This window comes from Lacerta agilis, chromosome 2 (genome assembly GCF_009819535.1).
Source record: "Lacerta agilis isolate rLacAgi1 chromosome 2, rLacAgi1.pri, whole genome shotgun sequence".
NCBI classification, from domain to species: Eukaryota; Metazoa; Chordata; class Lepidosauria; order Squamata; family Lacertidae; genus Lacerta; species Lacerta agilis.
Window position 1 is genome coordinate 27,885,555 of NC_046313.1, and position 27,081 is coordinate 27,912,635.

Sequence of the window (27,081 nt, forward strand, 5' to 3'; positions counted from 1 at the left end):
ATCCTGGGAACTGTAGTTAGTTGAGGGTGCTGAGAGTTGTTAAGAGGGCCCTATTCCCCTTACAGAGCTACAGTCCTCAGAGTAGTGGTTTAACAGTTGATCACTCTTCCCAGGGAACCAGAAGGTTCATTCATTAACTTCTGATTCGATTCTTGAACTGCCTGGGAGCAACTTTTTGAATGGCTCTGCAGCTATGTATTATTTCCTCAGCCACAGTTTGACCACTTGTGGTTTGCATCTGAGTTTGGGGAGGTGTGTGTCTTAAAAAGCTTCGTCCCAGCCAGCTCCGTTGTGTGGAGTGAACTGGATGAAGTTTTGGGGGCAGATTGGGAATGTGAAGATGTGTGAATAAATCAGCAATGATGGAGAAGACTTGGAGCATCACCATGCCCCTCCTTTCTAAGGCCCACAGGGAGAAAATGCATTATTGTATGTTGGGAATCTATGCATTTGCTTGACTTACTAATTGGCACTCTATTGAGCCAGGGCTTTCCCATCTATTCTCTTAGTCTGGGTGCCCTCCTGTCTGCCTTGGGGCAGCTGTCTGGGTATGATGCTTTCTTTTAAAATGTAAAATCTGGGACTTGCCCAGCAAAAATTGCAGGGTGATTTTACAGTGATTCACATATATGCTCAGACACAGCTTGCAGAAGCCCTAGAGTGCAAGGAGTAAGCTGCAGTCATAATAGTTACTGGACCATAAATGTGTGTAATTGCTTTTTGCAGGCTGGGATAGAGGTGGTAGCAGAGAGATTATTTGTAATGGTTCATGACTTTGTTTTCAGGAAGGAGTTCTCTCTGCAGTCCTCTACTGGCTTGATGGGTTAAAAGACAAATGTGACCCCTGCTTGGGCCAATGCCTTTTTATTATCAGCAGAGGGCAGCACATGGCCAGCTCTTATCTGTACTGTTCTGTTAACACACTTCTCCAAATCTTCAAGTGCATTTTCCCGATTTCCATGGACCACTTGAAAATGGTAGAGGGTCTTTGGTGGACTGCTTCAAGATTTTTCTACCTGTTGTAGCAATTGTAACATGCTTTGCTAGATTCTGTCATGTCACATGTTCAATCCCAGTAATGTTCTTATCCTTGCAATCGTCTGTAATGCTTTTCTGCTTTTGTTTGAAAAGAACACACACACACAAACACACACGTGTGTGTGTGTGTGCTGGATGCTGCATGGTTTTTAATTGTATTTTTATTGCTCCTTTCCTTTCTTATATATTGTATTTTACAGCATTTTGAAGAATTCAAAGTGTAATACAATAGAACGCAACATAAAAATAAAAGAAGCAGTAAAAATACAATTTAAAATCTGTAGGAATAGTTTATGTGATGGATTTGCTGCCTTCCATCCTCAGCCACAAATCCAGACACAGTGCAGACTACCTGAACGAAGCTCATGGACTTCAGTTTGGGAGCCCCTGTTATGAATAAATGTCATTCAAAACAAAACACCACATGCCACAAATGAAGAATAGTTACCATGCTGGGGGCATGTTGAATTTTTAAAGTTTCAAATTCCAAAAGTGAGGGGTGCTAAAAAATTGTAATATGACCTGAGGATTCAAAAGCTGTTTTCAGGAACGACTGGGCCTGTGGATGGTCTAAAATAACAGTTCTCCTGGTAGACTAAAAGCATTTATAACTTGCTTTTCTTCACTGCATTAATAACCCACTTTTTCAAGGTGGGACACTTTATGGTTCTTCTCTCCTCTGCCAGCAAGCTACAAGGCGGCTGCACAGAAATTTCAGCCAGTCTTTTCTCAGCCCTAGTCTTGACTCAGTGGACCACACTGGCTCTACACTCAAATGTGCGTAATAGTTTGTGATTCCCCACCCTTTGCTGCAGGCTTGCGAGGGGTTCTTTCTGCTATCCCACCCCACACAGATCACGCCAGCTAGTGTTTACATTTGTCAAGCTGTAGTTTCCTCTTTGCCTCCAGAGCATGAGGGGGTTAATGGCCCTCCGGAGGCTGAGGGATCAGCACAGGAACAGGGCGTTGCTGGTTATCTCAGTCACCGCCAGGCCAGGACTGTAATGACGCCTATCCTCCAAGGCAAAGGCCGCCCATTGGCTGGGACAAGACTTGACTCATTCCAGGAAGCCGCAGCCAGACAGCAAGTCAGACTCAGGTGTCTACCCAGCCAAGCAGCACGTAACAGTGGAACGGACAGAGACAGTGGTCTGCAACATCTCTCTGCTGCTGGCAGCATGGTGCTCAGGATGGAGAACGGTGAGAGCGGCGCAGGGTGGGGAACTCCCGGGTGGTTGGGTGAGTTGTGTAGTAGGTGGCGACCACTAAAGGCTTCATTTGTGGGGAGCCATGGTCAAGTTGGGTGTTGTACAGAAGTACGCACCTTCCTCTTTCATTAAACCTTTTAAATTTGAGATCTTTCCCAGCCTGCATCTGTATTGGAATTGTTTTTAAATAAGTTTTCATTGTTTTATCTCTCATCGTGTGCTCCTCTGGGAGTGAGCCTAGAATATAAATTTAATAAATACATAAACATGGGGTGAGTTCTTCAGAACGTGGCCTTCCGTGTTGCAGCGATAACTGACTAGTGTTCTGATCAGTGCTATTTTTCTAGAAAAAGGGGTGCTGGAACTCACCAGGAACACCTCCCTCATTCTCTTGGAATGGCAATGGCCCCCACCTGAGAGGTGCCGGAACTGAGTTCTGGCGAGTTCCACTGAAAAAAGCCCTGGTTTTGATAATACTAGTGAGAGTTGAAGAGTGCTTTGAGCTCCTGGTTCACTAGGAGCACATCCCATGAAGATATGCTGCCCTGGGGGGCGGGGGGGGGGGCGGCGGGAATTGCACTGGAATATGGGGCAAGCAGTTACAGTAAGCAATGCCAGGTGGGCTTACTCCTGTAGGGCCGCTGCTGTGGCCTAGAGATTTGAGGGGTTTTTGTGTGTGTGAAGTGCCCTATTCCTGCTCTCAGCCGGGAGAGGCCCAGTCTCGCTGTACTTGAAAAGCAGGAGTTTCTGTTGGCAGCGCCCCGAGTGGCATGCTCCGGCATGCGTCGCTCCCAAAATATCTCTCCTGCCCTTTTCAGTTCCGCTTCAGCCCTTGGGCACCAGGGAGGGTGCTGGGAGAAGAGCACGTGGATTTAATGAGGCAACAGGCTGCTTCCCCCGCACTTAGGGCAGGGCTTCTCTACTGTCTCTGGACATCACCTTGAGAGCGAGAGTGTTTTATCATGGCTGTCAGTGAGCCACATGTGGATACAGATGAGTGGGAAACATGTTTGGAGAGAGGGTTGAACATGTTGACCAGTCATTCACACACACACACACACTCGCAATAGACCAATCAGATACAGGTGGCCACCATTTTGTGTGTGTCTGATTGATGCACAACAGCTGACATGCGCCCTGCTTTTGGGCCCAGAAGGGGGCGGAATGAGCTTACGCACAACTGCTGATGCACACAGTGACCTGGAACACACAGCCCCCGCACAAATGGGGAGTTGCCTGTGTTGTCAAATAATTGTCAAGTGTGTTTTAAAAAGACCTTTAACTTTGAGAATGAAATCCACTGAAGCTTTAAAAATAAACAAGTACTATAGGTACGGCCAGGGAATCTCCAGGTGAAACCTGGAGAGACTCTTGTTTGGAAACCCTAGAGCAGGCACGCCCAACAGGTAGATCGTGATCTACCAGTAGATCACTGGACGTCTGTGGTAGATCACTGGTAGATCACTGGCTCCCCCAAAGAAGCTCAACAACTTTGGCTCCCCTAAGAAAAGCTCAATTTTTTCGCCCTGCACCACCCAAAAACAGGAATTTCCTTCTCCCTAAAAAAAAGCTCAATAACAACTTTGACCTGAATGCCTAAAAAACGGGGCTTTCCTCCTCCCCCAAAAAATTTGACCTGAACTCCCCAAAAAGGGGGTAGATCACTGCCGGTTTTTTAACTCTGCAAGTAGATCACAGTCTCTTAGGAGTTGGCTACCCCTGCCCTAGAGTAACCCAGTCACTGTAAATACTTATAAGCTAGGTAGACCAATGGTCCTGCTTGACAGAAGGTATCTTCCTATGTGCTAATGAAGTGGTCAATCGACCAGTCAGTTATGATGATTTCCTGGTCAACTGATGAACCCTTAGAGTGACCATGATCCCTGGGAGCTCAACATAACTCTGAGCCCATGCAAGCCCAAAGAAGAAATCCTTTCGTAATGTGGGGCTGCGTTTGCTCCCTTGTTTTTATTGCAACACGATCAGCGTTCTTCCAACTTAGTCTTGTGGCTTCTCTCCTATCCCAAACTTTATCCCTTGAGTAATTCAGTCTGGATTTTTGACATCATCAGATAAGGGCTCTTCCAGCAGAGCATGGATTTTTTATTTTTAATGAAATAGAGCTTTTTTGGTTTACCAAAGAGTGGGCCACTTATTTGGTGTGGGGTCTAAAAGTGCAATTTAGAGCCAAATCAATCGATCTTGGAACAGCAACATGCATTTCCCCCTTTGCTGGCCAGCTTGGTGATGGCCAGGGGTCTTTGCCTTGCCTGCGTTCTATGCAATGTGGAGCCTCCCTCACTTCTGGCTTAGTCTTCTTTACCTTGACAGCTGCTCTCCATGTAGCATGCCACTTTAGGACTCCTGTTTCCTCCTGGGGTGCATTTACCTGACCATGCACACTCTTCCCACGCTGCCTGAAACTGACATTACCAAGAGACCAGTGTGCACTCAACGATATGGGTGAAAGGCAGTGGTCCCAAACATTTCGGCAGTGTCTCTTGCATTAACATCAGCAGTGCTTTTGTCTCCTCTGCAGTGAAGAGTGACCATTGAGGATTTGCCCAATATCCATTGGGATTTGTGGTTCTACTGAATCAAGGCACTTAGGAATGACTAGTTTTCTACATTTCATTCACCCTTAAAACAACAACCACAATGCAAATTATAGTCCAGTAAGCAAAGGCCTTTCTTATAATGGGTCTTTTACTGGTCACAGAGCCTGTTTCACAATCTGCAGCAAAGATCCTAACTTGCACTTTCTAAGCCCCTAGCCCTTATTAAATGCTGACATTTTGCTTTCAAGGCCCATGTGAGTTTACCTTGGGCATTGGTTTAAATAACTCTTTGCATCTGATGGCCTCTGTAAGTAGCTTTTTGTGATTATGAATCCCATCAGTTCTCTTTGCTGGAGCTTTTACAGTGATGCTGCCAGCAGTGTTTAGTCCTTGGCATTGCAGAAGCTCACCTGAAGCCTACAGATCTGGCACATTTGTTGAGCTGCAAGGTTACTTGTCCATGTGTGAAACATCTGATAACTTTATATGCTGCCACTGCTTTATACTTCCCACAGAGGATGTAGTCTTCTTGCCTGAGAATATGGTGTTACTTGCTTGTGGAGCCTTTGAGTGGGATTCATTTAATAAGCCCCATCAGCAAAAGCCTTGCACAATAACTTCTGCTTGAGCAATAGGGCTTTCCTTCCTTTCCTCCCCCCCTGCCCCCCCAACATTGAGAGCAAGAAAACCCCTGGAACAGCACACAGGGGGAGGAGAAGGGGGAATCGTTCCACCTGGCAAGCTAAAATGCTTGCCCAGATGTTGCATGAGTGGTATTCAATGCTAGCCCTACTCGGAGTAGACCCATTACATTTAATGGGCATGACTAACATAGGTTTGTTAATTTTAAAGGGTTTACTCAGAGTAGTTGACTTAGTTGAACATAATCCTTTATCTCTGTTAGCAAGGAGCCCAAGTGTAATGTTGGGGCAGTGTGGGCATCATGTCATGAAGCTGGTGCTGAGTAGCACCTGTGATTACAGGGAGAAGGATATAAATCCCTCTCTGCCATGATAGGATTTCTGTGGGTGGAATCTCGCAGCCGCTTACCATGAACCAGTTGCCAAAACACTTGAAACCAGGAGGCAAATGTGGCACATGGATTCCCTGTGGTGCCTACTATGGGTTTTTTGTGCATATAAGGGTGTGTGTGCAACACCCTGTTTCGGTTTTGGAACAAGTTATCCCTCCTCCTCAGAACATGCTGTGTTGCTTTTTGGTGCCAAGCCCATTATCTGCAAGGAGCCACACAGGAATTGTTAGTAAAACACCCTTGCCTTCTGTTGTCAGGGTTGCTGTTTCCTTGCGAGCAAATTTACTGTGCAACTTGAAATGGCAGGCTGCAGAACATCCCACTGCATGGATCTGTTCCCACAAGATGTGTGTCATTTGCAGCCTTCGTCTTAATGTCTGCTTAAGCCTTGCTAGGAAGTGAACCTCTCTTCAGCTTTCCAGTAACGGTACCCAGAAATGGAGCACTCATTGAAGGAACCTGCCTTGAGGAGAACATCTGGAGCAAACATACCTGCTGGGTGGTGCACTATAGAAAGGGCTTGTCTCCATGCCTTGGGGTGTGCAGTTCTCCCACCCTCACAAGTTCTGCTGTTGTAAGGGATAGATCTTGAGTTTGTCGGGAAGTCCTTAATGGACTGCCTTGCCTTGCTTTTTGTTATTCAGAGGATAACTGGCTCTTGTGGCCTTAAATTAGCTTCCCCAACCTGGTGCCACCCACATCATTTGGACCAGAACTCCCATCAGCCCCAGCCAACATCTGAGTGGGGAAAGCTGCTGGAAATTTACAGGATAACTTGTGGGGTGCCATCTTATCTTTGCTCCCAGTCTGTGATATGAGTTTTAACTGCCTTGGCTCCACTGAGTCTTATGGTGTCAAGGCAATAATTTCTTTTGAGGGACCAGAGTAGGAGCAGGGAGAGAGACAAAGGGTGTCAAGTGAAGCTTCCACCACCCTGCAGGCACCTGATGATGTAACAGGGAGAGAACCCTAAGGGTTAAATTTCTTGTGCACACATGCAGGAAACTGATGGTATCTGGAATTTCTCGTAATCTCAGCCACTGCCTTTAGTACACAGGAGGTCGCCTGGGATTGAACACTTGGCATTCATGAGTCCTGTTCTATAGTTTCGCTGCCTTAGGGCAGAAGAGTTCCCTACCCTCACTTGGCTTTGTGTGGATGAGGGGAGAGCATGGAATTTCTGTTGCATGTTTGTTTGCCTTATAAACCCATCAGTGTGTGTGGTGGTTTACAGAGTACAAGAAGACAAGTCTTTTGTCTCAAGGATCCTACAATAAAAAAGAGAGCAAGGGTACAAGAGAGGGCAAGGCAGGGGGTAAACAGGAGAAATAATGTAGACTTGTACATATCACTTGCTACAGGTTTAACTGCGACACGCCCACATTAAATATGTTGATTATGGCATTCAAGTTGTGATACAATAAAGTGCAATATAAGAAATAAAAGAAGCAATAGAAACGCAGTTAAAAATCATACAGCATCTAGCACAGTGCATCACAATTGTTACAACAGACAGAAAAATCATTGTGGTTCACTGAGACCCTTGGCAATTTCCTTTTGGTCCTTGAGGGTGGGGAGTAGTGCCAGATTACCAAATAGGCAGAGAAGGCACCAGCCTATGGGCCCTGCAACAACAGATCAAAATAATATTGATTTGATCTTGAAAGAAGATTACAAAAACGTCTTGGGAGATAATTTGAGAGGGAGCCTCCAATATTTTGACTTCCTAGGGGCCTCCACAGGGTTTAATCTGGCACTGGTAGAGAGAAGTTTGGGAACCACTGGACTGCATCACACTGACTGGTGGTGGCTTTCCAGGATTTCAGATAGGAGTCTTTTCCCAGCCTGCCGGAAGATGCCAGGCTTTGAACCTGGGTCCTTCTACATGCAATGCAGTTGTTCTACCACTGAGCCTTGTCTTTTCCTTTGGTGTGCTGGTAAAAACACCAGTGTTCTCTGTGATGAGCTGCAGGATACGAATGACTTGCCATGTGGTGAGTTTAAAGGGGCAGCCACAACACTGCTCTGTGGAATTGGTCACATGTTCCCCTTGCTTGTTCTCCATTGTTGCCTGCTGTTGTGGGCTGCCTTGTGGATCTTGCCATGCATCAGTGGAATGACAAAGTGTCACTGACAAGGGACACTGGTTCTTGAAGACGCTGTCATATCTAGTTAGCTAAGTTGTATTTATGTAGCTGTGATTTGGGGAGTGGGATGAATCAAACCTTGTTTTCAAGGTTTGTGGGGAGGGATGCCCTTGTGTATGCCAGGGGGCAGTGGGGAGAGAAGTGCTCGTTATGAAGAGTTTGCATCAGGAGGGTCTGTGTGTGGTTTTTAAACTTCCCGGATTAGGTTGAAGAGATTTCAGATTCCAGTCCAGGGCTTCATGGGAGAAATCTAAGGAACAAAAAAACCTTTCCGGGTTCAGAACCTGAATCTGCAACTAGTATTAGGAAAGAGATTCGAGCAATGCCAGAAGCAGAAGAGACAGATAGCTGTATGTAGGTCTGGTGTCACAACAGGGTGGAACCGATTTTGGGAACATAATGTGAATGCATTGCATCTTGGGACAGTTTGCTCTTAGGGCATTTAGGAGAAGAGGCCTTTTGAGAAATTGCTCCACTGAGGTATTCCTTACCCATTTGCTGGGGAGTAAGACTTACTGAACTTTGCAGTTACAGGTAGGTAGCCGTGTTGGTCTGCCATAGTCAAAACAAAATAAAATAAAAAAATTCCTTCCAGTAGCACCTTAGAGACCAACTAAGTTTGTGCTTGGTATGAGCTTTTGTGTGCATGCACACTTCTTCAGATACACTGAAACGGAAGGGTCACCAGACCCTTAAATATAGTGAGGGAGTGGGGAGGGGTATTACTTAGAAGGGTGGTGGGAATGGGTGATCAGCTGATAGGTGTGGAAAACCTGTTGACTACTGTTAACGACTGCAGTTGGTCGTTAGTTGGTCTCTAAGGTGCTACTGGAAGGAATTTTTTATTTTATTTTGTTTGAACTTTGCAGTACTTATCTTCTGAACACACATGCATAGGTTTGTGCTGTTGCTGTGAGCTTAGGATAATGGAGATTTAGCATCTGCTAGGGAACCTTGTGCTGATCTGCTCTGGTCAGACCTCACCTGGAATACTCTGTCCAGTTCTGGGCACCACAGTTCAAGAAGGATACTGACAAGCTGGAAGGTGTCCAGAGGAGAGCAACCAAAATGGTCAAAGGCCTGGAAATGATGCCTTATGAGGAACGGCTTAGGGAGCTGGGTATGTTTAGCCTGGAGAAGAGAAGGTTAAGGGGTGATATGATAGCCATGTTCAAATATATAAAAGGATGTCATATAGAGGAGGGAGAAGGATTGTTTTCTGCTGCTCCAGAGAAGCGGACACGGGGCAATGGATTCAAACTACAAGAAAGAAGATTCCACCTAAACATTAGTAAGAACTTCCTGACAGTAAGAGCTGTTCGACAGTGGAATTTGCTGCCAAGGAGTGTGGTGGAGTCTCCTTCTTTGGAGGTCTTTAAGCAGAGGCTTGACAGCCATCTGTCAGGAATGCTTTGATGGTGTTTCCTGCTTGGCAGGGGGTTGGACTGGATGGCCCTTGTGGTCTCTTCCAACTCTATGATTCTATGAAGGAGTGCTAGCTTAGAGGCACCAAACCAGGGCTTAGAAGAGGTGGCATAAAAGTGAAGGATGTGTCAGAAGGACCCCTGAGCTCTCAGACTTTGCTTGAAGTAGCTCCTCTAGAGGAAAGATGGGAAAATGGTGACTCTCCAGATGCTGCTGGACTGCAACTCCCTTTGGACCCAGCCATTCACACATCATTGCTTCTCCATTACTGCTCCAGAGAGTTTGGTCTGAAATGGAGGAGAAAATGGAAAAGTGGAACAAATCTAATGGGACTGTCAGTGCTGAATTCTAATGGGGCTTTCTCAAAGTGGAACTATCAATAGTGAGTCTGTAGGGTTGGCTTTCTAGCTTACTAAGCTGCAGGAAAGTACTGAATTTGCAAACACATGGGTAAGTATCAAAGTGCATGGAAGTTATTTTCTTACAATTAGAATCTGAGGAGTTTAGCACAGCATTCTAAATATTTCGGGGGCATAAACACCACCTCTGAATGCTCCGAACATGCCTCTCCGCCCCAAAATCAATTTGCCAGATGCAGTGCTGCCGTTCTCTATGTTGAAAAATGTGATTTTCAACCTTACTTTGGTGCTATGTTTTCTAGAACAAACCGAATAGGAATTAATATTTGGCATCTTTTCAAACACAGCAACTGCAGGTCAACATGTTGTTTTCCATCACTAAATACAATGCTATATTCAGTTTTCCATCACTAAATACAATGCTATCTTCTGAATGAATGAGTACATCAGTTGAAGGTATGGAACTACGTATCAGATTCACAAGAGGCTTCTGAAAAGATTAGCAGAAGCTATGCAAAATCACAAGAAAATAAGCATGTGACTATAGCTAAATATAATGAAGTGGCCATGAATGTGAAATTTTAAAAAAACAACCTAAAATGCCACACAGTTGAACCCACATTTACCTAGGATGAAGGGTCTTTCCCCTTAGTTCTCAACCCCCTCTGAAAAGTCAATGTCCCCTCTGAAAATTCACCCCCCCCATTTCAATCCCTATGCTTGCAGACTCTCATAAGCAAGGTTAGGACATTAGGGTGTGTAATTTTAGAGGGTGAAACTTAATTTCTGCAAATTTCAGTGACGGGTCTTAAAAATATGGTTTTGTGTATGAGGAATTCAAATCTACTATTTTTGTGATTGGGCAACATTTAGCTTAAGTCTGCATTTGATGAAGAAGCATATAAACTGCTTTTGGAAAACTAAAAAAGTTTAATTTTACCTTATGCAAATGTTAGGTAATGCTTAATAATAATAATAATAAATATTATATAATAATAGTGATATTAATATTATTACTTAGCAATCAATTTAATGATTTCTATGCAATTTTACATGCATTTACTTACAAGGCAAAACTAAATTATATTAATTTAACCAAAATATGTTTTGAATTCCCAAGCCATGTTACAACTTTTTAGCATCTCCACTTGGAACTTGAAAAATTCAACATGCCCTGCTAAGACATGGGGGATTGTGAGGATTAAGAAGAAAGGGATGTTGTTGTGGAAGAGCATCTTTTCCTTCAAACAGGCAGTGGATGATGATGGTACACTGGTCCCCTTCTGGCATGGAGAAGAGAAGTTGTGCTGCTGGGCAGCCAGGGTTTTGAAAGAGAAGTGTAACCTATAAAGTGTTAATGAATTACAAAGATTTTCACAAGCACTAAGGAAACCACCTGGTATAATTAAGAATGGGAATGATAAAAAGCCTGGCTGTGTAGCAAATTTAACAAGTCGCTACCACAAAAGCAGATTGGAGGTCTGATCAGCAGAAAACTTGCCCAAAACTTCGGAGAAGGCATCTCTCATTAAGGCAGAATGCAAGGCGACGAAAAAATGTTGTCTGGTATAAAAACACATACTATGAAGGATGAAGTAGGAACAAGTAATGCAGGGGCATCCTATAAATAGAATGAAAATTAAAGCAGATGAAGTAGATGCAGCCTTAAATTTACAAAACTTAACAAGAAATAAGTTTATCTTAAAAAACCTTGATTTATAGGAAACTAAGATCAGATTTCACCATGCCATCGGTAAAAGCTGAATTCTCCAATATTTAAGTCTGTGGTATCAGAAGCCTCTGTGTGTGTGTGTGTGCGTGCGTGCATGCGTGTGCCTAAGGTTTGTGTTTCACAAGATTAAACACCTATTCAGCTGCATGAAACTGTGAGAGTGTGCGTGTTGTGATGCAGGAGTGCTGACTTTGTTTCTGGCATGCTTGACAATGACAGAAACAATGAATTGCTTCTGAGTGAGGCGCTGAGAATAACATCTGTGTGGCTGGCAACTTTTGCATCTGTTTTAGGGTCCTGAGAAAATGAGAAAGGCAGTAAGGGAAAAAGACGCATCTTCCTTAGAGGCTGAACAGCATTTCCTCCTTGAGCATGTAAATCTGCTAGAAACTCATAATATCAGACCCAGATTATATGTGTGTGTGTGTGTGTGTGTGTGTGTGTGTGTGTAAAACTGCTTCTGAAAGAACCAGCGTGTCTGATACTCATATTTCCATACTCATATTTGCTGCTTGCTCCCACTTTGTGTGCAAATGTCCTGCACACATGCACTCCCTGTGCTGCAACATGGACAGGCAGGGGTTAATCCCCGGGCCTCGGCAGGTGGGCGGTTCCAAAGCTGTCATCCTCCATGGAAGGCAGCACGAGCAGAGGAGCTCAGCTGAGCAGAATGAGAGGAGGCCGAGACACAGCCCCTTCTCCTTGACAGGGCTGGGCTCCCCAGCACATGGGCTACTAGCGCACTGATGGTGCGTCACAGGGCTTACTTTGACAGTGGGCAGAAAGAGCTGGGCGGCAGCCTGGGGTAAGTCTCCACCCCCCTCTCCTCTCCCTCTCTCACCCTGCAAAGGGGAAATCTCTGCTCCTGTTTGGCCCCCTGTCTTGTGTGCTGCTTGGTCCCTCATGGCTGCATTTGGTGCCATGTGCCAATCAATGTCTTTTCCATGCTAAGCACCATGTGCCTGGCCTTTCTGTCATAGCCATGCCTGGTGCTGCACTCCTTTCTGCTCCGTCCACCAGCATGCTGTGCTTCCCCTGCCTGCCCGTTTTCTGGCTCCCCAGCAGATTATTCCAGGCATGGAGGGGAGGGGGAAGGCACTGTGTGTTGTTGCTCCTGCCTTCCTTTGGGCACATGTTTATGTTCGGACTGGATTTTCCCAAAGTGTCTGCAGGAGAGGAGGGAAGAGAGTGTTTTCACCAGGGTGGGAATGTCATGTTTCTGCTCCGGGGCTGTTTAAGTTAAGGGCTCCTAACTGAAAGGTGTACAGAAGTGGCTGATATTGGGTGGGGGTAGATACCACCACCATCACCCTCACGGGCTGCCATTGCCCTGATCAGAGAGTAGATAGGCACTAAGAAAGGGGAAAGGCTGCTTAGAGTGGTGGCTGTCAAAGGGGCTAGTCTATGTTGCAGCCAGCCAAGTGTGTGAATTGGTGGGTGGGCATTAAGAGCCCAAGGGGGTCAAGCAGCCGGTGGGCCTGGAAAAAAGAAGAAATTAGAAGCTCAAGCTTCTAATTTTTTTGGGTGGGGTGAGGAGGGGAGGAAGAGGGTGAGTTGGCCCTGAAAGAGCACACAAATGAGAAGGATGGAAGTAACCCACTAACATCCTTGTCTTAGAATAATGTTAGCGTGATTCTGCTTTCTGTTTCCTGTTTCGACACATCCCTCTGTATATGCTTTGGTAGGGGGTATAGAGGACAGCACTGTCTCTGGGAACTGAGTTGGTATCTGAAGAAGTGTGCATGCACACGAAAGCTCATACCAGGAACAAACTCAGTTGGTCTCTAAGGTGCTACTAGAAAGAATTTTCGATTTTGTTCTGGGAACTGAGTAGGACTCCCATTGGGGCTGACATATAGGGAAGGGGGTTCCTTCAAACTAGGGTTTCCCTTTCTTGCATATCAAAGCTCTCTTCAGACTGAGCTCAGATGCATTTGATCCACAAGTGGGGTAGAACTGCACTCTTACTTGCAACCCAGACAGCAGCATTGGATGAAAGCAAAGCAGGCTGTTTCATAAAATACATAAAATAAACACAATTAATGCTAAAAGCATGTTTTGTGAATTTTGCACCAGTCTTTGCTTGTTTTCCTTTTCTCCATCCTGCTCTCCCTTCCCTTCTTTCCTTTTGCACCATGCCTTTTTAGACCGTAAGCCGGATGGCAGGGACTGTGTTGCTTTTATTGATTTGTAAGTCACTCTGGGAACATTTCCAGCCGAAGAATGGGTTACAAATGCTTTGAATGAGTTGTTAAAAAATGTTTTTCTTTTTGATAGCTTCAGGTGTTGGAGCCCCTATTGCTTGGTCTTCTGGGAAGAGAGTAAGTGGTAGGGGTTAGAGCAGTTGGGGTTTGTGCTGATGGGTGATTCTCTGGATAAATCATTGCTCATTGGGGAGTTCTGCCTCCCCACCTGCAATACCCCTTCAGCTGATTGGAAGTCATTTACTCAAGTATTTTGCTTGGACTAAGCCCAGAGTGCCTTTGCTTATTAGTGTTTCTCTATACTTATGGAGGCACATAAATAGACACACGCCCCAGCCCCTCCTTCATAACATCTTCTCCTAATTACCAGCCTCACTGTTTATCTGTAGCACTGACTTAGCTGGAGTTGGGACTCAGGTCAATTGACCAGTCAGATACCAGTCAATTGACTGCCTAATACTTGACTGAGGTCAAATGATCTATGAAATAAAGTAGGCCCATGTGAATGTGGCAGTCGGCTGCTTTATTGCATCTTGTTAGCAATAGCAAGAACAAGGGTCACTTACACACTTTCTCCTCCCAATTAATCCAAAAGGCCCAGCCTTTTCCGTTGACAAAACCAACTGCTGGCATCTTTGAACAGGGACATACAGAGTTCAGGAGGAAATGTGGAGCCAATAATGCAGAAAGGAGGCATGGGCCAGTGGAGGGTGTGTGTGGAGAACACATTGACATTTGTAGCATTTCACCTCTTTGAGTTTTTGCCTGTTTATAAGGCCGCCGTGATGGTTTTTCTCGCCATCCATCTTGCTAATGCAACCTTTTATGAGAAACCTGTTTCTGTAACCAAAGAGCCAGGGTTTGGATGGCTCCACTGGAGTCATTGCAGGGGCACGGGCCTAGAATTGCCAACTCGACAGGATATGACATAGGAGGGCCAGCTGGGCTTGTGGCAGAGTACATGCGCTGTGATTCAGAATTCCTGCGCACCAAAGAGGACCGTGGAGATGCTGCACATCGTTCTGCGGGGTGCACTCAGCTTGTTTACTCCTTGGTCTCTCAGATGCAGACTAGTTGTCCTCCCTAGAATGTCGCCTGCACTTCCCCCTCTCATGTAGTCATTCAACAATCAGCCTTATCTTCTAGTCTGGTGGGGGGAGGAGCAAGCTGAAGCCCCTGGTTTCAGTCAGTAGAGCATGAAACTCTTAATCTCAGGGTTGTGGGTTTGAGCCCCACATTGGGCAAAAAAGATCCCTTCATTGCAGGGGGTTGGACTAGATAACCCTTGTGGTCCTTTCCAACTCCACAATTCTATGAAAACCTTGTGTGGGATGCTACATTTCAGTCTCCAGGCAAAGAGGCATTTCTTCCCCAAAGGATAGGTGCTCTGGGGGAGTGCACTTCTCCATTCACAAAAGGAAGGGCAGACCTCTGGGAGTGAATTCTGCACATATTATGGGGCTCCCAGCCTTAGGTGCTGGGTTTTTTGGAAACAAGATAATGACGTACCCAGGAGTAAGGTCTACCAGCACATCCACTGTACTTGCTGTTGGAAAGAGGGGCCCTCTGTGAAATCTTGCGCTTTGCTTTTGTTAAGCTTCTGAGAGAGCACAGTGGTTTTGGAAATTGGTATAATTAATGCATTACATAATTACTTAGTTGAATGCTGAATTTCAGCTTTAAGCCTCCCGGAGCTCCTGCTCTGGGCCCACCTGCCCTGCCTGCTGCAAGGGGGGGAGAGGCACTGCCTCTTTAAGAGCTACCTCCTTTGTATGCTGCGGCTGCAGTGTCTTGGCTTTGGGCTCCTGCCCTCGTGTCCAACTGCAAAGCAATGAAAAGGCACTTCCCTTGTTCTGGCTTCTCTGTTCCAGCAGCCACACAATGGAGCCTTGTTGTGTCAGGAACTCTGATCTCTTTGAAATAGTTCTCAAAGCTGGAGCCTGGCTCCCCACCCGGGCTATGGGTCTGTGCTCCCTGTTAAGGACAGGGACCCCGCTGCTCTCCACACACCCTCCATAAGGCAAGGGAGCACCACCACGTTCTGCCCCTGACTGTCTGGGTAGACATTCCCCACTGGGCAACTGCAGTGGTATGATCAGGATGGTAGAACCTGCCTTCTGTTCCTCTGTTGACCTCTGGGCTTGGTCCTGCCTCTCCCCATCTCAAAGCAGCTGAATCAGCAATGATCCCAGCAGGGTCAAACCGAGACACTCCCCCTGCCCGCAGAGACTAGAATGTGATGCCTGGAGAATTGCTTGAATTCCTCCAGCGGTATTTGGGAAATGTCTGTCTCATGCTGCGAGCTGCAGATGTGAGAATCCACTGTATGTTATGCCGCACAGATGCAGGACAGAGTTCTGGGGTGCATCATTACCTTCATGTGCTGTGTCCTGCCTCTTTTTCTGGGGTGCTCAACAGGAGTTGTGCCTTTTTGCTGAGAAGCCCCAGCCAACGTGGCCTTCTTAAATGCTTCCATTTTTGTTTGGGCTCACACATGAGAAAGGAGGAGCTGGCCTGTGGTCTGAGGCCTTCAGGTTCAAGTCACCTTTGTGCAGTGCTCTGTATGTATCCTAGCACTGTTTCAGAGGGGTTGCTTGGACAGTGGCAAAAACAGAGATGTAGCCTTGAATGACTGCAGTGGGTTTAGTGGGCCATCTCTTGGAAGTATGACATTGCTGTGTATGTATGATGGCAAATTTTGCCCCCGTTGCCTGATGCTGGTGGCAGCACACCTGGATCCTTTATTCAGCCTGGAGGCTCAAGATTGCCTTAGATCCTTCCTTCTGGTGGTGATTGTGGTGCTTAATAGGAGAAGCCTTGGGAAGAATTCAACATAGCATTCAGTGATATATGCGTCTGTGGAACAAGGTACACTGCTGCAATGGGACTTTCCCACCCATTCTTCCCCAAACCTGTTCATGTGTTGCGAGCAGAGGAGAGGGGAGGAAGTCCTACAGGAGAAGATCTTGTTTCACACATGCAACAATTTAATCTTGCCTTTCATGTCATTGGCAATAAACAGCCTGGTTTGGGGAGCTTAGCTTTCCAAAAATGTTTCCTTAAGCATCGATTCCTGAATCTTCAGACTGGGTTGTAGGTTGGCAAGATTCAATATGTGAGAGACATTTGTGCCTTTTTTTAAATGGCTACCTAGAAGGAAGAGTTTCTGGTTTGCACATAATGCTAAGCCATGGTTTGCTTAACAAACCACATGTTAACCAGAGTTGCCCCACAGATAATCAAACTAACCATGGCTTGTTACTCTATAGTCAGTTTTGTTTTCCAGCTGTTCTTGCCTCCTTTCTTTGTAGCTTCATCAGTGTCTAGGGTGGGCTGGCCAAGCAAACCACAGTTAAGGAAGGGTTTTGGGTTCACATGTAACACCAACCCATATTTAAAATAAACCAGGCTTCATAAACCAACGACAAACCATGGCTTTCCATGTTTTAGAACGTTGCTTCTATCTTGTGAGTCCTGCAGTTGCCTTGACCTTCACAATGACCTTTATTTTTGTATGTTTCTGTGGCTTTCCCTTCCCAGAAATAATGTCTTCCTCTCTGTTGTTCAAAGTAGGATCTAATTGTGTTCAAGGGAGCTTTGACAGCTAGTGATCAAACACAGGTCTCTCTAACCTAATATGCAGAAATCAGTGCAGCAATTCTGTGCTTGGTGATTTTGGAGTGGAGTGGGAAAGAAATGATTTGTGGGAAGTTGATGTAACTCACTATTGAAGCAAAGTAGTATCTGGCTTGTCTGACTGCTATGTCTCAGTTACCAAAAGGATCCATCTCATCTAGCATTCTGTGTCCAACACTATCCAGTCAGAAGCTTCTGGGAAATGCACAAGAAAGGCATCATGCAATACACGTAGCCTGTTTGCTCCCAGAATCCAACAGATACACACTGCATCTAACAATGGTGGCCCCATTGGCTTGTCATAGCAAATATTGGTTTGCTGTTTCTGCCTCATTATTTCTCCCCTCCAAAAAACCAGCACCACCATCAACCCATATCGGCAAGTCTTCATCACAAATATTGTGCTGATGAATGCCATATAGTGGAATCAACAGTGGAATGAATAAAATGTGTACGCTGGGTCATATGTTGCATACTCCAAGGGTTTATTGCATATTCTGGTTACAGCAAGCAGTTCTGGGTGTGATTGCGACTCCTGCGTCAGTCTCCCTGACCTGCCAGGAGCACATCATATCCTTGTTGAGATCCACCCATTGTAAGCAACTCTTTCTTTGTCTCTTTACCCTGGCAGTGCCCAGCGACCTGACCCCTGAGGAGTGTCAAGAACTTGAGAACATCCGCCGACGCAAGCAGGAGCTGCTGGCAGATATACAGGTATGTGGGGGATAGGGGTGTGGGATGCAGGGTGCAGGAGGGCATGCTGAAGGTCCCAGGTTCAGTCTCTGGCATCTGCGAAATTCCCTGCCGGTCAGTATAGACAATATTGGAATTAGATGGACCAGTGATTTTGACTGGGTCTAACGCGGCTTCCTAAGATGTGATCAAGTAATTGCTGGATTAATGGGGTTTGTATGTATGGCACAAGACTGACACAATAATTCCTACCAGTTCCCATTCCAAGGAAGGGTTGCAGGCTGTTTTGTAGCTTCCAGACTTGGTGCCTCTGTGTGTCCTGGCTTTCCCTCCTCTCCTTTGGGGCTTAACTTGGCCCTGGAAATGTGACACGCACAAAAACAAAATGCCTTTGAGCACATGTAGACTTGCTTTACCTTGATCCTGAGTAACCACAGTGGAACACCCCGCCTCCCCCCACTCCCCAACACACACATCTTGGATTAGCAGCAAGTGGTTCTTTGTGGACACGAAACCATTGGCATTTCTTTCTTTGGATATTAAGTGCATGGCTATTCCTGCTCCGGTTCCCCCAGAGGATTCTGTGCACAGCAGCCCTGAGGCTCTGCACAGCAGGTGTCTTGGGCAAACGTCACTGCAGATCAGCAGCCAGGCACAGTTCTGGCCACCCCAGCAGGGGTTGGGGGGGGTGAGAAATGGCTGGGTGTGGGGTCTGATTACCCATTGCAGCTTCCATGTCGAAGGATCAAGTTGGTGGGGAGGGGCATCTCCAATCGCCTCTAGCCTTGACCTGTCAGGTTGATGTACCTTATGGACATGACAAGCTAGAAGGAAGGTTAAGGATACAGGATTCTATGTCAACCAGCCCCACCTCCCAGTCAACCTGTTCTGTCTTTCCCATATAAGGAAAGATGCTGTAACTAGCCAATATTGGTGTAGACCTTTAAGAAGATGGGGGTGCACCTTCCAAAGTGATGCTGGGAGAACACCCCCTTCCCTGCGTCTCACTCCTTCCATGCCCTCAGAGGCAGCAAGGCCCACCCTTCCCTTGGCTCTGACATGGGCTGCCTGTTCCTGTGGCAACTTGCTCACGGGTGCTCGGCTTGGCAGGGCTGCTCATCAGTTCTATCAGCAATAAATAAGGCAGTAGGAGAGGCTAATCACTGCCATATGCTGGACACTTCCTAATGAGATTAGCCCAGTAATTGTGTTAGCCCCAGGGGCTCGCTCTTCTTCCTTCCTTCCTAGAGCTGAGCACGCTGATGCCTCCCACAGATTGGCATCCATAGCCCAGCCTGCCTCTGAGCCAAGACAGGCAGGCAGACAGGCTTCTCTCTGGTCTTCATTTCCCAGGGCAGTGGGTGCCTGCAGCTGGCTTAAGCTGTATCTGATGAGTCTCCGAAGAAGGGAACAGGGTTTCCCCTTACGCAGGAAAGGAGAGGTTCTGTTGTTGAACCCTGATTCCTGAGTCTCCTTAAGCCTCTACCTTGCAGGCTCCTCGATTTTTGTGCCCAACCCAACTGATCTTCAAACCTAGATTAAAGAGCATGGGGAAAAGCATAAGAGGACAGAGAAAACTGGAGTAATAATTCCAAGGTGTTCTTAAAAAAAAAAAGCCCGCCCCCCCAAGCCCCACTTGATGGTGTGCTCATTCCCCTGCCTTTCTTCTCCTCTGCAGCGTCTGAAAGATGAGATAGCAGAGGTCACTAATGAAATCGAGAACCTGGGCTCTACAGAAGAGAGGTGAGTGGTGCTTCTGCTGGAGGAATGGGGAAGGTTACATTTGGGGGGGGGGGGCTTTCCCAGAATAGAAATAGGGAGAAATAAAGTAAGCAGAAACCTGCACAGCAGAGCTGGCATGAATTCTAACATTAATGGATATTCAGGGTCAAATCGGCCCACTGAAAACAGAAGAGAGCCCCTCTTGAATACTTGAACGTCAGTCCAGATAACGTTCCACATTTCATGCTGTGGATGAAACAATATCTAAAGGCAAACAAGAGTTTAAACTTGAAGAATAACCCCAAAAACTTAACAGAGACCCATTCAGATGCCCAGTAAAAAATAGATTTGCCTATTTTGCTGACTTCAGTTGTCTGAGGAATGGGATTCCCTTGGTCTGGATTCCATCACACTTGTGTTGAGAATTGACATTTTAATCTTGGCTCTGTTCGTGTAGAGCAGCTTTCCTTACATTTGAGGCCTATATGCTGAGCCTCTAGCCTGTAAAAAAAGAAATCATGCTAATCTATTGAGAAGAATGGGGTGACAGTGGGGTGTGTGTGTGTGTTCTGGCAGGCAGGCTGGCTGTAATGTTCAGTCTCTTTAAGTAACCATATGGAACGAAAAGCTCCCAGGCTGCTGTTTTGCCTTGAATATCATCAGGGATCTCTGGCCTGGTCTGTTCCACTAAAGGCTCTAGGTTTTGTCTTGCCCAGAGTTGTCCCTCCCCCCCCCCAAAAAAACCCCTCTTCTAGGACTGGTCTCGCTTCCCCATCTGGCAGCAGGTTCCCTGTCTCAGGCAGTTAACTCTGAACTGAGGCAGATGGAGTCACCAGCAGATTAGGCGGCCCAAATTGTCAATGAAAACTGACATGTGACGTCTCTTTCAATCATTCAATGTGGCTTCCTTTGCCCATCCCTGCGGACGCCAGGCCCTTGTCATGTCGGGCATCCCAGGAGGCCTCCCCCTCCTCCTCTTCCACAGTATATGGTCTAGAGACCGGTCTGCCGGTATGCCAGTTCCCTGCTGTAGGCTCCATTTTAGACATCCAAGTTCCACCAAAACTTAGCTGGGGTGGCAAGAGGTCTTCATTATTTCTTGGGATGGTGAATGTATTTCCTTGTGTTTAGAAACTTAGGCTTGCCGTTAGTAGGGGAGGGGTTTGTGCATTTGCGATGCACCCTGTCAGATAGGGGAACGAAAAGTGCCTGATTTCCTAGCCTGCCTCATATCTATGACTAAGATGTAGGCAGGTGGAGCACTGATGAACTGGCACAGCCCCATGCTGCTCCTTGGTGGGGGTGTCTCTAACGCAAATCTTTTGTGCCTTCTAGGAAAACCATGCAGAGGAACAAGCAGGTGGCGATGGGCAGGAAGAAGTTCAACATGGACCCTAAGAAGGTAACCAACACTTCCTTACTGTGGAGCTGGCAACAGGTGTGGTCCAGGGGCCACCACAAGGTCCCTCATCGCAGGCAAGCTGGCTACTGTCATCTGTGTTACTCTGCTTGTGTGTGTGTCTCACTGGCTGCCTTGCTCTCTTTCCACAACATTTTGTGTGTGTCCTGCTCTTGAGCAATTCCTTCCTGTTCAGGAATTCTTGGGAAGCAAGTGCCCAAGATCTGTTTTTTCCCTGTTCCACCCTAAAGGAGAGCTCTAAGGTGGGGATGTTCCTTAGCGGCAGAGCTCACCAGAACGTGACTTGTTGACTTGGCATGGTGTTGGGATACTTGGGTCTCAGGGTAACTGATCCTGGCTCATGGCTAGAAATGCCCAAACAGGTAGATGTGCTCCTAGGGAAGGTGGAGCTAGTTGTGGGCCAGGAAGCCACTGGTGCAAATCTCATGTCAGCCACGAAACCCATTAAATGGTCTTAGGCAAGCCACTATTTTCTTGACCGCAGGTTCCCTCACCTGCAAATATAGCCTGCCTTTAGGGCTATTGTAGGCACTGCCAAGAAAGTTTGCATGAGACACAGCTCAACCATTTCAAATTTACTATATGTGTTCTGTGCATTATTGGAGGTGTTTTGGGTTCCTGTACCTGTGTGTCCTGTGCAGGGGCAAATGCAGAGAGACACCCTCTTCTTTTTGTGCTTGCAGGGAATCCAGTTCCTGATAGAGAACGACCTCTTGAAGAACACCCGCGATGACATTGCCCAGTTCCTCTACAAAGGGGAAGGGCTCAACAAGACAGCCATTGGCGACTACTTGGGTGAAAGGTAATGGGAGAAGGGAGCTTTGGGGCTTGGTCTTCCTTTATAGCAGCTACCATAATGGACTTTGGTTCCTATGTCTCATGGGCATTCGAGAAATGGGGAAAGAACTTGGGATCCCAAGAGATCTCTTGCCAGTGCCCCATTGTTTCGGGTTTCCCATGTGGACTGGCTGAACAGGAGTTCATAGTCAGGACCTTGTAGCATCCTTGGCTTATTGGAGGGTTTCTGTGACCTTACCCAAGCTTTGCTTACCTAGTTGCGGGGGACAGATGAGGAATGCCAACTGAAATTGTGAATATTTAAATGGTGTGGGACTTCAGGATCGTTCTCGCTGCAGCTGGCCAGTACTGGGGACTTCAGCACTGCATAACACCTAAAGCCTTGAAATAACTTGCCTGTGCTCTGAAGCTTCTTGGTAACTTCTTAAGAATAGACACCAGGCCATCTTCAAGGCCCAGAATTGACAGATTGAACACTGAATATTTTGCATGCATGCAGACGATCCAGTTCCTGGCATCTCCAGTTAAAATGATCCAGGATCGGGTAGCAATTAAAATGATGGGGGATGGGGGATTGGGTAGCAAGTCACGGCAGAGAACCTTCCCTACATGTCTTTCCCTGGAGAAACACTGCATAGACCACCAGAGGTCCACAAACTTCATCCAGGTGTGTCTGTGGATTTGTAGTTGAAGATGGGAGGTGGCAACTCCATGGCATCAAACATTCATAATTGATTTTTAATTGCATTTTTATTGCTTCCTCTATTTCTTAAATTGTGTTTCGAATTTAATTCTGTGGACACAATAAAATACAATACATAAGAAATGAAAGGAGTAATACAATACAATTAAAAACCATACCGTGTCTAGCATGGCACATTGCAACAGCCAGAAAAATCATTAAGCGGTCTGCCCAGACCATCTGGTAGTCCATGCTGGGGTGGGGAAATGTGGGAACCACTGGAACAGACAATATTGGACTAGATGGAGAGAGAGTCCCACCTGGGATAAGGCAGCTTCCTATGATCCAGGCCAGGCGAGGAGGAGAGCCCAATTCTTGGCAGCAGCAGGGGTTTGGCAGCTGTATGGGATAGGTGAGTTTGGTCACTCTCACATGTTCTCCTATTCTTTTGCCTCCTCGCAGAGATGATTTCAATATCCAGGTGTTGCACTCATTCGTGGAGCTGCATGAGTTTACAGACCTCAACCTTGTCCAGGCACTGCGGTGAGTGGCAGCAGGATGTTTGTGAGTGAATCAGAGGTGCGTCCTTTTTCTCTTTTCCTGCATGGAAAATGCAAGAAGACATGTGTGGGCTATGGGGCTCTCTAGGAAAGAGCAGTGGTTTGCAGTGCGCGCACACAGAGGGAAATATGTGACTTGGAAGTCTCTGGCACATCACACAGCCCTTCTACTGAGGAATGTTACTTCTGTGGCAGCTTAGCTGACTACGTGCTCGTTTCCCCTGCAGGCAGTTCCTTTGGAGCTTCCGGTTGCCGGGCGAAGCACAAAAGATTGATCGGATGATGGAAGCCTTTGCACAACGGTACTGTCAATGCAACCCCGGTGTCTTCCAGTCAACAGGTATGCACGAACTGACATGCTGAACTCCGCAGTCAGCAAGGGTTTCGGAAGCAGTTTTTCCTGGAGCATCTTCAGAGAGTTCTCGGCTGGGTGCCTTCTGGCTCCCACTGCCAGATTTTCAGGCTTTGTTGCTTGGGAGTGGAGAAGGGTTGGCCATTGGGCCACACGAAGTTCTGTCCCATAGTTAAAAGTGTGGATTTTGCTCCCCCAAGATGGAGGAATGGCCACCAACTTTGGATGGCTTAGAAAGACCCAGTTCACGGGTATAAGGCTATCAGTGGCTACTAGCCGTGGTGGCTATGTTCTCTTTCCACTGTCAGAGGCAGAATGCCTCTGAAAAGTAGTTCCTGGGAATCACAAGTGGGGAGAGGGCTTTTGAGCTTGTGTTTTGCTTGTGGGCATTCTGCAGGCATTTGGTTGACCACTCTGAGAACAGGATACTGGACTAGATGGGCCTTTGGTCTGATCCAGCAGGGCTCCCCGTCCAGCCACCCACCCACCCCAAGATAACAAACAACCCAATACACAGTATGCATCCTGGGACTTGATGACACTTCCTAGGCTACCCAATTGTTTCTGAGTTTGTGCCTTGGTAACAGATGGAGCCAAATGGCTACCCATTCTGCTTGATCCATCCCTCACACCTCTCTCCACCCCAGATACCTGTTATGTGCTCTCGTTTGCCATCATCATGCTCAACACCAGTCTTCATAATCCCAACGTTAAGGACAAGCCGACAGTGGAGCGCTTCATTGCCATGAATCGTGGCATCAATGATGGCGGGGACCTGCCCGAGGAGCTACTTAGGGTGAGCTTTGTGGGAAGGGAGTGGAAGTAGTGTTTGGAAGTCACAGGATAGCGATAAGGGACATGGGGGCGGTGGGTCATCAGAATATTGGAAGCTACCTTTGTACCTGGTCGTATTTGTCCATCTAACCCACTATTGTCCTTTTGCGTGTGATCTGGTTGACAGCGACTCTCTCCTGAGCCTCGGGCAGAGATCTTTCACATTGCCTGCTACCCGTTATTTTTTTGCATGTTAGATGTGGAGAATTTCACCCAGCACCTTCTGCATGCAAACGCTGGTCCCTTCCCAGGTTGGCTATTCCTCCTGGGAAGCAGGAGTTGGACTTGCACAGGCCCCCAATGCGTTTCTCTTCCTCCTACCAGAATCTGTACGACAGCATTAAAAACGAGCCCTTCAAAATTCCCGAGGATGATGGCAATGACCTGACGCACACTTTCTTCAACCCAGACCGTGAAGGCTGGCTTCTGAAGCTCGGTGAGTGCATCTGTGCAAGGTGCAAGGCCTCAGCCATGCGGAGCAGTGCGGCTGTCGCCATGGCATAGGCTGCAGGGAGCAGGGAGCTCGGCTGCAGTCTGGTGACTTCTTTCTTATTTTTTGCATGGGGCTTGGTGGCCACAATCCAGCACAACATATACCCATTGCCGAACTCAGGATGCTTTCCTAATCATCCATGCTTCAGCAGGATGTCCAGCAAGGGCAGTCTTGGTTGCAGTGCTCAGTGTCCCCTAATGGTTCTCTTAACTTGGGCACGGCCGACTGGTTTTGGTGATTGGGTGGGGTGGGGTGGGGTGGGGTGCTTATGACAGTGAGGAAGACACATTGGTTTCATGGGCCCCAGGAACAGCAGATAAACTTGGGCTTTCTCTCCCTGGCTCCAATATTCCTAACCACAGTGGACTAAGTATTAGCCCAAGACTTGTCTGTGGTTCTGTGCTTCCCACCTGACATTGGAGGCTAGTCTCTGGCATCACCTCCCACATCCCCGCTGTGTGCGCACCGGCAGTGCATGCATGGCACCTGCAAGGCATTCACCAGCCCACCAGCCCTTCCCTGCGCAGCCCTTGACCATCATTCTCCTGCTCTCTCAGAATGTTTCAGTTGTCTTGCCAGGTTATGGCTGGAGCAGCTCCCTGGCTGGTTTGTTTCTCCTATTTCTTTCCCCACCACCTTTAGGGCTGTTTAAATCTCTTGGAATCTGCAAATCAAATTTGAAAGCACGAATCCTCTGAATATTCAAATTTGCAATTGCTGAATCTTTAATGAAATATGGCTAATGGAATTATTCATCTATGTTTGAATGTGTAACCACCCTCATTTTGCTTGGAGCACTTTATGAAGTAAAATGGAAACAGATGCTTTTGATTCCAAGGGATTGAGGGAGGATGCACACACTCGAGATATTCCTGGGGAATGATGTCTGAGCTGAGACTCAGTGCTGAGTCTGAACGACACGCCTTTTAAATCGCACCCTTTCTTTTCCTTTCAACCAAAGCCATGCAACAAAATGACAAAGGATTGATAGATATTGTTGTTATTTAGAACACACGTTTTATTATTTTAAAATAAGAGGTTGCATTACACAGCAGTGGAGACAGAAATGAGGCTTGCTCACAAAGCAGACTTAAGGACAGGCTGCTAGGTGCACCATTATGGACATGGATATAACTTGAGAATATTTTACAGTTTACAATTTTAGACCTGCACGTAAGCAGCAAATATATGGATGCTTGAAAACACAGTTGTATATTACAGTTGTGATTGTAGCAAAACATATTTTTGTTTGCTGTGAAGTTTCCATTCTTTGTTAGCTCTGTTTAGAAAAGATACTTGATCCTGAAGTTCAGCCAGAAGAGGAGGCCTAAGAGATAGTTTCATTTCAGACTGGGAAGGATGTTTTCTGGCAAAAACTCCACAATTTTCTTCCCTACAGCCATGCCTCCAGATCCACCCAATGGATAAACAAGTGAAGACACAGGAAAGCCCATGACCATGCTGCTATAGCCAAGGCAATGGGCTATCAAAATTGATAAACACAGGATAACATACACCATAGCTGGCTTATAGTTAAATAAGCCTTGATTGAATCTCATGATCAAATCCTCTTTTCTATTTGTTTCAAACTCCGGCCCTTTTGTGTCTCAGTTCAGGAAGCATTCACCAGATCTATGTTGGTGTGTGCATCTGTGTCAGGTGCAAAGGTGGGGTGTGTGGGTTTGTTTGTTTCTAATGCCAGATTTTAAAAATTGTGACTAAAAAACTGCAGGTACAAAGAGTGCAGACATTGCAATGAGAACTCAGTTCAGCATGGCCTTTTCCAACTTTGGGAATTTCTCCTGTGGTTAGCTTTCTCAGAGGCAATAGAAAGAATTGGCCTGAAACCTTTTCTTTGCAGATAGGTGAGCTTTTCTGCCTAAACGGGGATGTTTGAATTGGGAATTCTAGACTGCAGCTATATCCAAATTTAGGCCCCCTGGTTCCCAATACTACCTGTCCCCATCCCCCATTACATGGGAAGAAAGTCCCCTTGATCCCTGTGGGACCTTTTCCAATGTTGCTGACTTTATCACAAAATGCTAAATCTGCTGAGTTAGGAGCAATCACTTAGACAGCATCCTGTGGTTTTACCCTTCCACTGAGTGCGCAGGACTTGGTAGAGCTTCATTCTGGGATACAGTCCCGCAGGGTGGCAGCAGAAAACAAAGACATGCCTAAAATCCT

The 27,081-nt window shown here is 46.6% G+C and overlaps 1 protein-coding gene across 5 annotated transcripts in view; it reads left to right on the forward strand.

The window, feature by feature from the left end:
* Nucleotides 1–27,081, forward strand: part of CYTH1 (cytohesin 1) — a 59,453-nt gene that overhangs the window by 22,065 nt on the left and 10,307 nt on the right. For 2 of the 5 annotated variants that reach the window (XM_033139049.1, XM_033139048.1), the window contains exons 2-9: nt 17,972–18,054; nt 19,712–19,776; nt 21,091–21,157; nt 21,859–21,977; nt 23,118–23,198; nt 23,443–23,555; nt 24,215–24,363; nt 24,726–24,838. In XM_033139049.1, coding sequence (XP_032994940.1) covers nt 17,972–18,054; nt 19,712–19,776; nt 21,091–21,157; nt 21,859–21,977; nt 23,118–23,198; nt 23,443–23,555; nt 24,215–24,363; nt 24,726–24,838 — 790 coding nt within the window. Of the gene's footprint in view, nt 1–1,988; nt 2,239–12,135; nt 12,306–17,971; nt 18,055–19,711; nt 19,777–21,090; nt 21,158–21,858; nt 21,978–23,117; nt 23,199–23,442; nt 23,556–24,214; nt 24,364–24,725; nt 24,839–27,081 lie in introns of those variants that run through there. The other 3 variants (XM_033139050.1, XM_033139047.1, XM_033139051.1) reach the window with 3 other exon arrangements.